Genomic DNA, 16,645 nt, shown 5'->3' on the forward strand with positions numbered 1-16,645 from the left:
CGTAGATAACATCGGCACAAAACATGAGCAAAAAATTACTTAAAAAAAAATTGCTGTTTTGTGACTTTTGAGATCTTCTGGCTGAGCTCTGTGTACGGCTTGGAGGCTCTGAATTTTCCCGGCCTGGTGACCCACTCGTAGTAAACTTCTCAAAATGTTGTCGAAAATCCGAGATATTGTCCGTCCAACATAGCTTGAGCTGAATTGTGTCAGTTGCATTTTATGGAAGCCAAAAAGGAATAATAGAAGGGTTTCCCAAATTGATTAGCTTTTATCTTGATTTATTTCAATAAATCTTTTTCCAGCCAATCAGCCATAAATAAACATGCAAAATAAACATAGCCAATAATTTTTACTCTCTAAAAAATTTTGGGAACCAAAAAAATTTGGAAAAATTCATGAAAAATTTGTTGGAATTCGGCTTATGCAAATGACACAATTCAGCTCAAGCTATGTTAGACGGACATATATGTTTGTTTTTTGCCCTACTCTAACGAACTTGTGTGGCTTATTGAATTTCGCATCGCTATAGATACCATCCGATGTACAATGCACGTGCCTTGAAAATTGATTCAAATCCCGTAATCAAGTAAATGCGTTCGTGTAGTAGCAAGAACTGTCTTTCTCTTGTGATATGATTGCCAATATGGTTGGTTATTAAAAAACACTGTTAATTAATAACAATAACTATACACTGATAGAAAGAGATCCTTGGTTTTATTATTGTTATATTTTTTACTGGGAAATAGTCAAAGTTATTATAATTTTTCAATTTTTATTTGTAGACTGAATAGAATGAACCAAACTCCACAAAAATCCATCCAATAGTTTTTGCAAAATCCCTGTCCAAAGTTCACAGTTTTCATTAAAAATCGTTACTGATGATAACAAAGGTAATGAATTACTCTTAATCCAGATTTCGATCTGTTCCATCTCTGGTAGTGATGTGATTGTAAGTAGGTGATAACATGGTTGGAGTTGAGGAGAATCATGGCATGGTGGTTGTTCGTTTGGTTACGGTTTTCTGTTACCTATCTGTAGTTGAGGTTTACACCCTTGGATAACAGAGGTAGCGAGTACCATCAATTGTGGTTTCTTTCGATTTTGCCTTTGGTGATTACGTGGTTGGAGGTGCCTGGAGGCTGTCAGACCAAGAATTGCATAAATCTGTGAAACACATTTTGCATTCCGATCCTGGAAATTCCGCTTTATAATCTGAACAATAAGTTCTTATACTTTGTGCGGAATACCATAGTCGTTGTATAACATATGAGCCATCTGAAAAGGCCAACATTATTTACATTAGCTTAGAACATTTTGTTTGTTGTAGATTATAATGATTCATACTTTGTGTTTATTAAATGCTGAAATAAAGAGCAGAAAAGTTTCTACTAAAAATGGAATCACAAAAAGGCAAATGTATTTACGTTGAAAGACAATCTTGTGGCACCCGCAGAATTATTTTTGTGAACCCCGCATCTTCTCATATAAATACTTAACAAAAACAGCCTGAGAGCTGTACCTACCGCAATCCGGCCAAAATAACTGAAAGCGAGGGCTGGTCTCAAAAGTTAGTATACGTACCCCTATTTTGAAATCACTGGGTCTGCTGATCCACAGCTGCTACTTTAAAACTCAGTGAAAGCTTGAAAGTTCACAATTTTTCTGAACTTTCAGTCGAGAAAACCGATGGCTCAAGTTGGTGTCTAAATATAGCATTTTTCGCATTGAATCTGCTTAAAAAGGTCTGCTGACCCTCAAGTGCTGCCAAAGCCCCCCACCCCCCGACTGTGTCAAAGGAGGAATAAATTGGGCAAATTTCATGTTTTATTGGCTACATTTCGCTAAGATTTCGCACCTTGGGAGTAATAAGGTTACATCTAAAAAAAAAATCGATTTTGACATTTTCGCATTTTTGGGGTTTGTTACATCCCCGCAACTAAAAATGACTTTTTGAGTTGGGTACATTATCTAGATCTTATAAAAACGCAAATGGTACAACTCAAAATTCCAAACAACATCGCAAGTTGTTTGGAGTTATAAGGCTAGATACCTATATCTCAAAAAACGCCGCTTTTTTTGAGTAAATTTTGCACATACAAAGTGTAAAAACTAATTTTGATTGTTTTGAATGTTTGTCAGGTAGAAATAGTCACAAGAAGTGTATTTTTTTATTGGTTTGTACCAAATGGAAAAGAAACTTTAAATTGATAACTTTTCATGAAAAATGAATTTGCTCATACGTGAAATTTTAGTTTTTTGGGAAAAACTCAAAAACTAAGCACTCTAGAAAAAAACTGACATTATGTCGATTTGAAATCAGGCCGGGTGGTAGCACGGCGAGGGGGTTGGGAAAAAGAACGTCGCCGCTACCGCAAACGCCTACTCTTCTGAGACCAACAAACGCGAAAATCAGTACCTTTCGATCTCAAAAACGATCGCACCAATTTTAAAGTACGTCATTTTGAAGATCTTGACGAGCTTATCAACATATCAAAATTTGAAAGCTGTACGATTAGTAACAAAAGTGCACCAGAACTACAAAAATGCCGTTTTTACACCGTTTTTTTCCTTCATTTTCTTCAATACATACACTTTTCATAAAATCTGCTGGGTGAAATTCGATGAAAGGGTGTTCCCAGATAAGATAGGTGAAATGCCCCTGTCCTCGGATTTTTAATTTTTTGATTGAACATTGTTGGGTACCTCTAAAAAAAATTGTAGACCCAACTCGTAGTGAAGTTCTGAAGCTTTGCGCGTGAACCTTGAAAAACTGTAGAAGATGCAACAATTCCTCTAAAAGCTCATTTTGGGCCCATGGGCACCTCCCCACCCAATTTTGGGTCTGGAAAATGTTGGCAATATGGGTGTCGTTTTCATATAAATCGAACCCCCTGAACACGAATATGAAGTTGGATTTACAGTTGGACCCTTCCAAGGGCCCCATTTGGGGAGGGGGGGGTACAGGGTACCAAAATTGAGTTTTTCGCAAAAAACGGGTTATTTTAGTGCTCGGGTACAAAATACACAAAAAAGAAATTATTTTACATGTATCAAAATATGACATAGGTTCGTCGAAACTAGTTGTTTAAGAATAAGGGTTCTTTGAATGGTCAAAAAAAGTATTCCCGGGGGGCGGGGGGGGGAAGCCATACAAGTCATCATCACTATCTTCTTGATCACTGAAACATATCGAACGTACTAGATACACAATAAATCGCTTCAACAGCTCACTCAACAATAACTACAGTGATATCCTCTAGCTCAAGATGTACTCGTAAATGTTCATTCCCACTGGCATACCAATCATCATGTTGCCTAACTTTCGAATGGAATGTATGTCCTTTGTAATTGTGTTCAGTGATTGCTATTGTGTACATCCTACGTAGGCTCGTATGATGTTTTCAGCATACCTATTGCTAAAACGACTTTTTAGAAGTTTAGTGTGTTCTTTAGGACAGAGTTTGACAAGACACAATGAAAAATTGTCTAAAAACGAAGACCCAGTCAGCATACAGCCACGAGAAAGTAAAATATTTTTTTTCATCTTGTGATAGTAGCCAACATGGGTAGATAGGGAGAGGGAGTGTATAATGGTATTCGCCACAAAAACCGTGGGTCAACCTTGATTAAGGAAGTTACAGGACTTAGATAACGCTGAAATAAACCATTTTTTGTGAAAAACTCAATTTTGGGACCCTGTACCCCCCTCCCCAAATGAGGCCCTTGGAAGGGTCCAACTGTAAATCCAACTTCATATTCGTGTTCAGGGGGTTCGATTTATATGAAAACGACACCCATATTGCCAACATTTTTCAGACCCAAAATTGGGTGGGGAGGTGCCCATGGGCCCAAAATGAGCTTTTAGAGGAATTGTTGCATCTTCTACAGTTTTTCAAGGTTCACGTGCAAAGCTTCAGAACTTCACTACGAGTATTTTTGAAATTGGCGGTGCTATTATGACACAAAAAGCACATTTTGAAGAGTTTTTTTGAGTTTTTGAAGATGACCCACTCGAAGAAAAAACTTGAAAAAATTTCCAAAAATAGTATCTACTTACCTGAACATATTTTTAGAAGAAAAAAAATTTTGGGCACAAGAATTAGGTTCGGAGATATGGCGGTTTCAAATTTTCTTTTATCAATATCTCCCCCCCCCCCCGGGGGGCGAAAAATTTCGAAAAAATTCATGTGGATAGACCCATGCTTCCTGTATATATTTTGGGTAAAATCAAAATTTTTTATTCAAAACTCGTTGAAGTGCGATTTTTTTCCTGAAAAAAGTGTTTTTTCGTCATTGTGGAGAAGGGGGCTGGGCTGGGGTGGGGGGCAAATTTTTGGGTCTACAATTTTTTTTAGAGGTACCCAACAATGTTCAATCAAAAAATTAAAAATCCGAGGACAGGGGCATTTCACCTATCTTATCCGGGAATACCCTTTTTGCGTGATGGTGTATTTATACACAATTCAGGTCACTATGAAGGGATTTTTTGAAAAACGAATTCTAACCACTTTTTTTACCTAATTTGAAATTTTCAAACGCTCATTATTCAGAAAGTATTTTTGCAAGTGAGCTAAAATGTACAAAAGGCACTTCTCTATAGCTTTAGTAATCTATATGCCAAATTTCATTATAAATGATTTGAGTTGAAAAGTCTGTAGCTTTGTTTAAGTAACTCAAACCAACGTCAATTTTATATGTAGCAATCAGAATGGCCGTTATATATTTGAAACGTATGTATTATATATACGTTGCATTCGGCGTTGTATGGAGTTGAAACGTGCGATCTACAACGCAGCCCCAGAGGCTGCATGACTTGAGTTTTGGCTTACTACACAGAGGGTCCTCGGTTCGAATCCCGCCTGTACCTACATTGAAAATTTTTTTCAAGTTCATTTCTTTTTCAAGTAATTATTTTTTTTTAATTGAAAAATTGTTATCACTGCGTTTTATATTCTTGAATCTCATACTAGAAAATTGGTTCTGCTTTTTTTTAATCTAAAAGAAATAATTTAAAAAATGATAAAAATCAAAATTTCACCATGTGTTAGAAAGCTAAAATTTTGTATGTAAATTCATTTCAGGCAATTCAAATCGATTGGAAATAGTTTCATACCATTTTGAGTAGTTCTGGAGCCTCCAACAGGTTTTTGAATGTTGGAATTTTGACAAATAAATAAATAAATAAATAACATTCACTAGAAAAAAAATCTCCAGAAGAGATTTGAACCCCCGCCCCCACAACGTTTTTAAGGAAACCATGTTTGAGTGAAAGTGAATACAAATCTAACCCAATATTTTGTTTATAAAGTCTTCAGAAAAAATTGGCGATATCCCCCAAAAAAGTACCCCACGGTAAAAAAAGGAGGTTTGAAAAAGAACGCGCGAGAAAGGTTCATCACCATTACAAAAAAACTTCAAAAAATTCTCCATAATACAACTGAAAAATATCCAAAAAAAATAACCCAAAACAAAAAATGGTTCCCGGCCCTTCCCTCGAATTTTTTCCCCGAATGGAAAAATCTCGAACCAAAATTTACCCGAATAACAACTTTCCCGAATACTTTTATCCCGAATTTTTTTCCCGAATGAACTGATTCCCGAATAGATCTTAAAATTTTTTATAACTTTTAATAAATTTGTAATTTTTTATAAAACTTTTAATGAATTTTCAAGTTTTGATTAAACTTCTAATAAATTTCCAATTTTTATTAAACTTCTAATCAATTTTTAAACCTAAAAACTTTTAATTTTTCATAACTTACACACGGACATGTAACTTAAGTTTCGCAGAAATACAATTTCTTCGTTTTGGTCAACGTAGTCGTGGTGATTTCTTACGATGCCACTTATTTGATTCTGGAGGTCGATCCATTTCTTTTTTGGTTGTGCTTTTACCCTGCGTCCCATGCTCAATATTCTAATACTGTGCTTCCTACTTGTAAACTGTAAACGCCTTGCCATGGTAATGATCTGAAATTTTGTTCGGGTAAACCATAAAATTCGGGTAAAAAACATTCGAGAAGCAAAAATTCGGGTATAAAAGATTCGGGAACCAAAAATTCGGGGAAATGGATTCGGAAATTGGCATTCGGGGTGGCAGAATTCGGGGAAAACTTATTCGGGAAAAGGTAATTCGGGTTTAAATTCGTTCAGGCAAATGGATTTGGGAAATTGTCCGTGAATCAAAAAAAATACTGATATCTACATTGCAGGGAGTTGGAGAATGATTGGTGGTACCTACCTACCTATCTGCCTACGTACCTACTTCAGAGTTTGCAAATAATGAACAAAAATTTCCCAACTTCCGCGCACTTTCTAATGAAGAAAATGGAAGTGTACCTACCTAGTTGTCTAAAGAAGTGGGCGGAAGTTGGGAAATTTTTGTTCATTATTTGCAAACTCTGAAGTAGGTACGTAGGCAGGTAGGTAGGTACCACCAATCATTCTCCAACTCCCTGCAATGTAGATATCAGTAATTTTTTGTTTTGGGTTATTTTTTTTGGATATTTTTCAGTTGTATTAAGTATGAAGATTTTTTTGAAGTTTTTTTGTAATGGCGATGAACCTTTCTCACGCGTTCTTTTTCAACGCCCCCTTTTTTTTAGCATGAGGTACTTTTTTGGCGGATTTAATTCTCTACAACTTCGTTAACATACAATTTTTTGGATGCTTCCTTTCGCCTCCAGATCAATTTTGATGAAAGGTTATAACTCAAAATGTTTTCCAAACATTGAAAATCACTCTCCTGTAAAATATCACTTTTTTGAGATGTAACCTTATTAGAACGTTGCTATGTGGGAGTGTTTACAGCGTAGGGGTGTTGAGGAGGGAATGATGTTGTTGTGTTGCGAGTTACATTCATTGCTATAGTATTTTATTTTAATTTCATATGATCGGAAAATGAGTAGTTTCCTAGACATTTTTGTGGTTGGAAAATACGTCTTTAACGCAGCCATCTAAACATGTGCGGAAAGCAGTTACTTTCCTCCCTAGGGAGGAAAGTAACTGTTTTCCGCACATGTTTACAAATTAGAAATTAACGATTTTTAAAAATTTTAGCATTTATTTTCCTCTCATATGAAATTAAAATAGTATACGCGACAGGATTGGACAGTAATGCGATTAACTTTCCGCTCCTGTCACGTAATGTACTATTTTCAAAACTGGAATGTGGTGTCTGTTAAAATAATAAGGAGAGGAGGTTCTACACTTGAGATCATTTTTGGGTTAGGATTTTATTTCAACAGCACAAATTTAAATGTTTAGTGGAACATTGTTTGTAAAAAAGTTGAAGTGAAGATGGGGATGAAGGGTTCAGTACAGTGTAGCCAGAATTTTCTCAAAGAGAGGCCAAAACCAGATTTTTAGGTATGAAAAATCGAAATTGGAGGTAATGTTATGGAAACCCTTCGTAATGTATGATAATTTGTATGGAAATGAAGGTGCAATTACTGCTCAAGTGAAGTGAGAGCGAAATTTTTTTGAAAAAAAAATGGGTCGAAAAAACGAAAAAACGGTTCATTACTGCGTGCATTATTTCTAATTTTTACTCGCGGGGGGGGGGTGGCTGAAGTCACGTCCCTCCCTTAGCTAAGCCACCACTGGTATAGGGTTTCTATATGTACTTGGGATACAAATTTGTCTATCCTACCTCAGATTTTCATTTAATAGGATTGAATTACTCCAGCATACTCACTACCCACTCATTTTATGCCATCATTTTACAAGAACTTCAAACATTTTTCTACCCAATTTTACATATGTATATGTAGAATTTCAGAAATTTTACTCCTAAAAATGATGATAATTATCAAGTCAGTAAGTATACCAGAGTAATTCAACACCCCAAAGTATAAATCTGAAGTGAATAGATGTAAGTTTTTTGAGAAAAAAAAGGTCGTTAATTCATTGTAAAAATTGATAAACTTGAATTTTTTTTCTTGAAAAATTTGAGTTTTTAAACATTGTACTTTAATTAGAACCAGAGTAGAATTTGCTATTGACACATTTCAGCTGATTTGCATTTAGTAGCAGGGGCATGAGGTGAGTTGTCAAAAGAGCTAGCCCCGAAATGGCGAGCAGCACGAGCGAAGCGAGTGCGCGAGCTGGTGGTTGAGGTCGCTCTGCGACCTAGAGTTTTTGATGAATTTTTGCAATTTTTTTTTTGAATTTAGTACATACCTAATTACCTAGGTACCTAATTGTCAGTTTTATAATGAAATAAAATGCTCCGTCTTGCATTTTTGTTCGTGAATTCTTGGTAATTACACAACAATATTAGTAAAATCGTCATGGAATTGATTTTCCCTGTAGTGTTAAACAACACACAAATCGTTGGGGAATATTTAAGCGCGTATTTTGGGTTTCTTAGGGAAAGAATATCCGAGCCCTGGTAATAATTCTCTACTTACACATATAGTCTTATCAACTTTGTAACTAATTTTATAGGTAGTGGGGATTTTTTTCAAAATATCTATACTATACCTATGTGACAATTGGCAACGAGATTTTTCATTTTCCACTCAATTCTTTGTACATATTGTAATTTTTTTAATAGGTAGGTATTTAAAAAGTAACAGCTACGGTACCATTTTAAAAAATCGAAGATCTCCAAATCAAAAAAATAAATTAGTAGTATTCAAGTCAAATGATGATAAGTAAAATGAAAAATTACTTAAAATTGAATTATCATCTTCACGTTGTACCTACTTATCTATTGTAAGAAGATTTTAAAATGATCTCTTGAGCTTTCAAATGTGAGTAGAAAAAAATCGGTAATGTAAAAAAATTTGAAATCAAAAAATTGTGAAATTAAGTAGGTATGTAATTTTGAATAAATTTTTTGAGAAGTTTTCGCTCTTGCTCCATTCTACTCGTAGTAACAATTGTTTTGGAAAAATGGTTGTTTTTTCAAACACTAGTGCATAGTGAGTACATACTTCTAAAATATTAATCGTAATCTACTGTTGAGCTAACACCTTTTTGCGGAATACCTACTAGGTACTGGCGAAGTAAGTAATATAGTGGTTTTTCATACCTACTAGTAGTATTTCTGACATACTACTAGTGAACTTGAATTCAACATATCTAGTAGTTTTTGCATACCTAATATCATATGTAGGTACCTAGTTGTGAAATGTGAAATGATACTTAGTAATTTCACTTGCTAGTACATAGTATTTCCAACATACGAGTAGTACTTGTTGGGGTAATAATTAATGAGTAATTATTCGTTTCTATTTGGCGATGTTCGTGCCGACTGCTGATTCGTTTTATTTGTCTTTTGAAGGTGTTCTCACATGAATTATCTCGTACTTGGAGTTCATATGTAATTTTTTACCTGACCAAATGGTGCATTTATGTTCTTATGTTCTTTATGCGTAATGTATGTAGTTTGAAAATTAAAATGTTTTTTGTTCATTTTCGAAGTATTTTTTCGAGTTGGTTTTCGTGTATTTCGTTATGCATTAAACAGTAGGTAGCTAGGTACTTGTAAACTACAAATAGTAAATTACGCGCAGTGGTTTTGGCGATACTAGTAGTTTTTTTTTCATGAGTGCTATTTTACTGCCTACCTTCCAAGGGTGTTTTTTTGTATACGCATGCTTGCGGCGTAGAGGCCCAAAGCATAATATCTGTTGTTGTCTTTGATGTCCTGGTTCTTGAATTCACATTTATACAGTCTCGCTGTGGATGATAACTAAAACTTTCACAATCGTAACAATTTAGCTCCGGCGTACCATCAGCGTTTCCTACATTAAAAAATTAACGATTAGAACATGATTTTTACGCGAACAAACTATTAACTAATTCAATACATTTAGGCGTAAATAGATATTTGTTCACTCGCAATATATGTTGCATTTCATCAAATAAGTACACAAGATAAATTCTTACCCGTAGAAACGTAAAACGCCAAAATAAACGCGAAAATTGAAACAAAGCTGTAACTACACATTATTAGGCTAGGTACCTATCACTGTTTTTCAGGAAATCGAAATCTAGTTATACGATTTTCGCGATCGAGGAGTGTTGAATTCTCAATTTTACTTGTGGAATGAAGTAGCCTACTCAACTTTTTCCATATTTAAATGTTAGGTATTTCATAAATTCCATAAATTACACAAGAGCAAAAAAAAAACTTACAACATTTTAACAAAGAAAAAAGTACAACATTTATTGAACTGGACAAATACCTACTCGATAGAAAAAACAATACGTTCAATAAAATGAACCAATCAAAAGAAGCGATGAGAAAACATTTATTACGAGACTTCATGTATGTAGAAACACAAATCATTCAAAACGGGCGTAGATCGCAAGCGCTATTACCTAACAAAAAACGCATTGCAAGCGCAAATGCACGAAAATTTATGCATCGCAAGCGCAACAAAGGATGCCGCGAAGGGTAAAAAGTTACCGCATTTAGGCGCTCCATTTTTTAAAACCAAATTCCAACTTAGAAATGATTTTCGAAATATATTGATTCCAATAACGAATTTGTCTCGCAACCGCATCATCTAAAGGATTACTTTGTGAGGGGCCCATTCGCCACCCTCATTTTCACAAACACTTCGGCAGGGCTGTCGATAACCAATGCGGGCCCGGGGAAAATATCATGTTGGGCCCCATTTCTTAAGCAGAAGCTAAATTGAAGTTTTTAAGGGTGGGGGTGTCGACTTAAAATTTGCTCACAGTTGTGGGAGATAATATATATATTTTGCCAATTGATATAACGTTTATAATTATGTCTTATAAAAATTTTTATTTAATTTAATTTTTTATTTTTGGAGATCTCAAATGTAAAATTTGTTTATTCTGAAATGAGAAGTAAATTCGCCCTAGCAAAGGAGGGAAAGACTGGGCGAGAGCTTTTGAAAATTTTTGTTTCGAGATACCTAAAAAGTAGGTTTTTTTGACTTTTACCTAAAACTGTAGAATTTAAATTATATTTTTTTGAATGAAGTTGATTTTGAAAAAGAAGACGAACAGCCCAAGCGAGGACGAAAGCTCTAAAAAATTAATATTCGAGGGCATGAAAACAATTTTTTTGTAAGGAGTCCATTTTTTGGCTTTAAGAGGGTGCTCTACGTTATGCGTTTTTTAAATATAGCGTAACCAAAACGTGCAAGGCAGAGTACTGATTAGAGGCGATGCATTTTTCGATTGCGTATGAATAGAATAATTGTGTAAGTATTTAACGACATTTTTTTGGACAATATTTTAATTTAAAGTTTGTTTCAATGAATGAAACCATTCAACACCGAAAACAAACATTATTATCGAAGTATTTGCCATTTCAGAAAGTTATTGAAATTATGCGAGTTGTGTCGTTGACACAGAATTTCTCCAACACTACTAAATGAAATTCGCTAAAATTTGACTGTGTTATACTTGAACGTACGTTGCCCATTTTTCGATTTTTTTCGTATTATATCAATGTTACCGTCATTACGAAATTAGCATCATCTGAGGGTGTTTTTAAATGGTTATATTTTCACTCGAAAGAAAAAAAATCGAAAAATGGGGAACGTCAACTTGTTAGGAATACTTTCAAGTATAACATAGTCAAATTTCAGCGAATTTCATTCAGTAGTGTTGGAGAAATCGTGTGTCAACGACACAACTCGCATAATTTCAATAACTTTCTGAAATGGCAAATACTTCGATAATAATGTTTGTTTGCGGTGTTGAATGGTTTTCATTCACTGAAACAAACTTCAAATTAAAATATTGTTCAAAAAAAATTTTGTTAAATGCTTACACAATTATTTGATTTATATGCAATCGAAAAATGCATCGCCTCTAATCAGTACTCTGCCTTGCATGTTTTGGTTATGCTATATTTAAAAAACGCATAACCTAGAGTACCCTCTTAATAAAAATTATTTTTTTTTTACTTTGAAAAAAAAGGAAAATTATTTCAATTTCCAAATGAATGGTCTAAAAATGCAATATTATTTTAATTTCTCAAACTTTCCAAGCTTTCTTCAACTTTTAGCACCATATTACTAGAAACATGTGACCGACTTTTCTCTAAATAAAAATATTTTACGAACGAATCGATTCGTTTTGTTTTTTTTAAACACTTGTACAGCAATTGATTTGTTTCTCAGAGATGTTCACTAGATGTAGTACTAACGCGAGGCCTATAGAATAGGAAGCGCTGGTCGGCATACACAAAGCCCTGTTAAAATTGGGTATGCATGATGATAAATTTGACTAATGATTTTTCTGCATTTTACGTATTGCTTTATGGGAATATTGTTGATACCAAAAATTTTGTTTTGGGTCAGACTTTCTTGCAATAAAACAATTTTTACAAAATTCAATTTAGTTCAAAAAATTTTCAAATTTTTTTGACCAAATTTTCTCCAAAAATTTTCATTTTTGCTCATGATGGAGATGATTTATATATTTCAGTGACTGTGCAATTAGAATTGAGATTTGTTTATTAAAACAGAAAATAAAAGATTTTCAAAATTTCAAAATTTTCTGAAATTGGCTCTCATATGTCTGCCGCGATGCCTATATACTATAAACCTTATAAATAAGGAAACCTGAATTTTCGGGAATAGTCGTATCGTGATCCCAGACCCTCAAAACGTAAAGAAAAGTCACTCCCCGACCCAACTTCCACCATCCCAACAAATACAGTACTCCACTTTTCTTAAGAAAAGTCGGTAAAAGTGTACAGTTCGAGACAAAACTTGACTTCTCCAAACTTGAAACTGCTCAGGCACGCTCAGGAACTCTTACGGCAACGCGTAGAGTAAAACAAACATGTGTGTCATTATTGTCATGTTGGTACAAAAATATTGGACATATTACCTCGGTATTTTATGTTACGATAAATGCTAGGGAGGTTTTTTGCGTTTTTCTCAAAATGTTCAAAAATGGAGAAGTAGACATTTGATTCTAGTGGGCTCAATTGTGCTTGGAAAGTATTTTTGTTTATAGTTTTAAAAATGTGAGCGGTGGAAAAACTGACTTTTCGCATCAAAATTACTGCGCGCTGTTTTGCTTCTTGAAACTATAAATTTTGAAAAGCTTTTGCCCTCGCTTTGCTCGGCCAATTTGATTCCCTTCTTTTCACTTGGAAACTCAAGAAACCATTGATAAGATTGAGAAAAAACTGAGGTCTGAAAAACCGAATTGTTACATTAAAATTGATGTTTTTCTATTTTTCAAATCACAAATTTTCCAAAACTTTTGCCCTCACTTCGCTCGAGCCATTCAAACTACCTACTTCTTTTGAAAATGTTGAAAAATATAAAAATTTAACAGAAAAATTCAAAATTGCAGAAATACTCATAATACTCAAAGCGTATGAAAAATTCAAGTTTTTCATTTTTTAAGAACAGAAGCAAGCTTTGGGTCAATTTGGTTCTCTTCTACAGAGTTACAATATCGAGAAAATTAGGCCTATGATAAATTTGAAAATTGTTGAGATCCGAAAAACAGAATTCTTTTATTAAAATTTTTGTTGTTTTTCACTGTTCAAATCACAAATTTTCCAAGGCTTCTGCCCTCGCTTTGCTCGGGCCAATCATGATCCTACTTTTACCAATCGCTCCTCGGGAGTACTCAAAAAAGCGAAATTTTACAGGACAGCGATTTTATTTTTTTAAAAAACTTGATTCATTATTTTTATCAACTTAAAATGAATTGTGAGGAATGAATAGCACCTCATTTTAAAGATCTGGTATCATACCTTCATTTAGCATAAGAACACTTTGAAAAATAAAATCTTGAAGAGGAAATATTTCAATGTTTGGAAAACATTTTGAGTTAGAACCTTTCATTAAAGTTGATGTGGAGGCGGAAAGGAAGCGTCCAAAAAGAATTTCACGTTAACAAAGTTGTAGAGAATTAAATTTCCAATCGACTTAATGCCGTTAGTTTTTTTCTAGATTGCTTAGTTTTTGAGTTTTTCTCAAAAACCTAAAATTTCATTATATTATGTGCAAATTCATTTTTCTGAAAAATGATCAAATTAAAAAAAAATTTTCCACTCGGTTGACTCGGTACAAACCAATAAAAAATGCACTTCTTGTGACTATTTCTATCTGACAAACATTCAAAACAATCAAAACTGTTTGTTAACACTTTGTATATCTATACGAAATTTGCCCAAAAAAGGAGGAGTTTTTTGTGATGTACCCTTATTACTCCAAACAACTTGCAATGTTGTTGGGATTTTGAGTTAGGCCAGTTGCGTTTTTTACAAGATCTACATAGTGTACCCAACTCGAAGTGTTATTTTTGGTTGATGGGGGGTCATACAAACCCCAAAAATGCAAAAATGTCAAAATCAATTTTTTTTTTGAGAGGTAACCTGATTACTCCCGAGGTGCGAAATGTTAAGAATATAAAAATTGAACACAAATATTCCAAAAATACTCATAATACTCGAAGCGTATGAAAAATACAATTTTTTCACTTTTTCGGAACAGAACCATTAGATTTTGTAATTTTTTTGATACCATCAGTGCTCAGCACGTTAAAATTTGGATTATTGGGGCAAAATTACAATTTTTTGTCGGCAAAAGGACGATGCACCCATCCTCTGAAATAGCATAACTTGTCTTTTCTTCGCCCTCCCCCCCTCCGGTGACAGATTTTTTTCTGCGCAGCCCTGATTTTCCATATTTCAGTCGTCCTATACATCAATACTTCAATCGTCCAATTCGTGTACTCGCCCCCCCCCCCCCCCGAGATACCCATTCGCGACGTTACTGGATATGAAGTACATTTTCTGATTCTAGAGATAAACAGTGCCTGTAATATCAAATATCGTACAACCATTTATAGCAAACCTTATTATAAGTGAAACATATTTTGGGTATCACTACGTAATTATTTTCGTAGCAAGTGCAATAGAAAATTGATTTGGTCGAACATCGTGAATTTTTTCATCGTTTCGCATCTGGAATATGATTGGCAGCTCGTTGCTTTCCAAAAATGAAAGATTATTCGATTTAGTCGTTAAAACATAGCCGAAGATGACGGACAAAACGGAGTCTGTCTAGCTGTTATATCTACGTCGATTATGGCTATACTTTTTGGCTAATTTACTGGTTACGGAGTTGGTCACTGGTCAGCAATCAGCATTCTGCAGGTTGTAAGTATACTTCCGGCTACCACGTCCAACTGTTCTCAAACTACAACTAGTAAAACACGGCAATTGATGGTGAAAAAATTCAACGTATACTCGTAAACGCTTCGATGCCGATGACGAAGCCAAAGCCGAAGCCGCGTGTATCTCGCGTACATTTATAATAATAATGCGCACAGTATACATATTAAACGACCTACTTACGATGATGCGGTCGCGCAGTCCGCACCAGATGCCGGTTTTATTTACGAGTAGTCGAGTAGACGTACGATGTGCGGATGAATGTACGTACAACTACCTAATATCTTTACCTACTATTCGTAATTCGTATTCGTACACATCGTATTACATTCCGCCGTCCAAGTAATGCTCGATGAACATGTTCCATACGTTTGCCGCATTTAATATGTATTAGAAAATCCTTACGGTAAACGAACAAGATTCGAGTATCAAGTTGAACTTACGTGAGTTCAAAAACACCAAAAAGAAAAAAAATGGTTAAATTTAAACTTCTGCGTACGTTACGCTGATTTGCGACGTACTTTTATGAGTATTCTAGTTGATATACGAGTAAATTAGCAGCCAAATTGGCTCGAGTTGCGGATACTATTTTTGTGATATTGTTTTCACCTTTGGAGATAAGATCTCACATGGTGTGTTTTGGTTGAGTTGTTCGACATAAAATGGTGAAATTTCGAAAACGTTGCAATATCTTCTACAAGAATTTCAGTTTTTGAAAAATCTGGAAAATTGGCAAAAGTCGAGGAGTTTAACCATTCTAGAAAAGTCAGCGAAATATCGCCGAAATTTTGCAATTTTCTTTTCAAAATCACAGGGTTGGTACTGGTTCTAAAAGTGCGAAATAGGTAACGAAAAAGGTGCAAAATTTTGGCGTTAAAACTTCTGATTTTAAAAATGTTTTTTTTTGTATCTCATACTAAATTGTGAATTTTCAAAAGCTTTTGCCCTAGATCGAAAATTTTATTAAAATGTTACTCCCTCTCTGCGCTTGTGCAAAAAAGAACGCTATTTTTTCCTTTGAAATTCAATTTTTAAAAATCAAAAGCCAAAAAAACCAAAAAGGTGCTAATTTCTGATTTTTGATTTCAGTACCAACACTGAAATCAGATGATGATGATTTTGTGGTAATTTTAGTAGATTTTACTGCATCTCTTGTAAAAAGAAATTGCGCTAGAAAGCTGAAAAAACAATAGCTTTTTACTCAAGAATACAAAAATTCGTCTCATTCAAGAATAATTCTTGATCTATAAATTTAAATAAATACTGCATATGATGCAGGGCACGAGAGACCTGCTACGGGCGAGGGAAGTGGTTTAAATGTTCTCCAATTTTTTAAACATTTAACAGTGCAGAAAATTATTCTTTCAAAACTGAAAAAGTCGACACGCGGTAACAAATTGTTTGGAAATGAAGTGCGTGATTTTTAAAATTTTGGAATATTTCAAACCCTTTCCTCTCCCTCTCATCACACATGGATTTTGAATGTCTATGCTCGAGGCTTTT

General features: G+C 34.4%; 1 protein-coding gene and 1 long non-coding RNA gene across 4 annotated transcripts in view; one reads left to right on the forward strand and one right to left on the reverse strand.

Annotated features, from left to right (window-relative positions):
* The window catches only part of LOC135844477 (uncharacterized), a 93,275-nt gene that overhangs the window by 6,060 nt on the left and 70,570 nt on the right, over window positions 1–16,645 (forward strand). The window contains exon 1 of one of the 3 annotated variants that reach the window (XM_065362711.1): window positions 867–893. The exons of the other annotated variants lie outside the window; for them this stretch is intronic. Coding sequence (XP_065218783.1) covers window positions 882–893 — 12 coding nt within the window. The 5' untranslated portion in view covers window positions 867–881. Of the gene's footprint in view, window positions 1–866; window positions 894–16,645 lie in introns of those variants that run through there. 3 annotated transcript variants of the gene reach the window in all.
* LOC135844499 (uncharacterized) lies at window positions 701–10,063 on the reverse strand. Its single transcript, XR_010558549.1, has 3 exons — window positions 9,901–10,063; window positions 9,579–9,755; window positions 701–1,278 (listed from the first exon to the last, which is right to left on the reverse strand). It is a non-coding gene; the product is annotated as an uncharacterized LOC135844499 (long non-coding RNA).

This window comes from Planococcus citri, chromosome 1 (genome assembly GCF_950023065.1).
Source record: "Planococcus citri chromosome 1, ihPlaCitr1.1, whole genome shotgun sequence".
NCBI classification, from domain to species: domain Eukaryota; kingdom Metazoa; phylum Arthropoda; class Insecta; order Hemiptera; family Pseudococcidae; genus Planococcus; species Planococcus citri.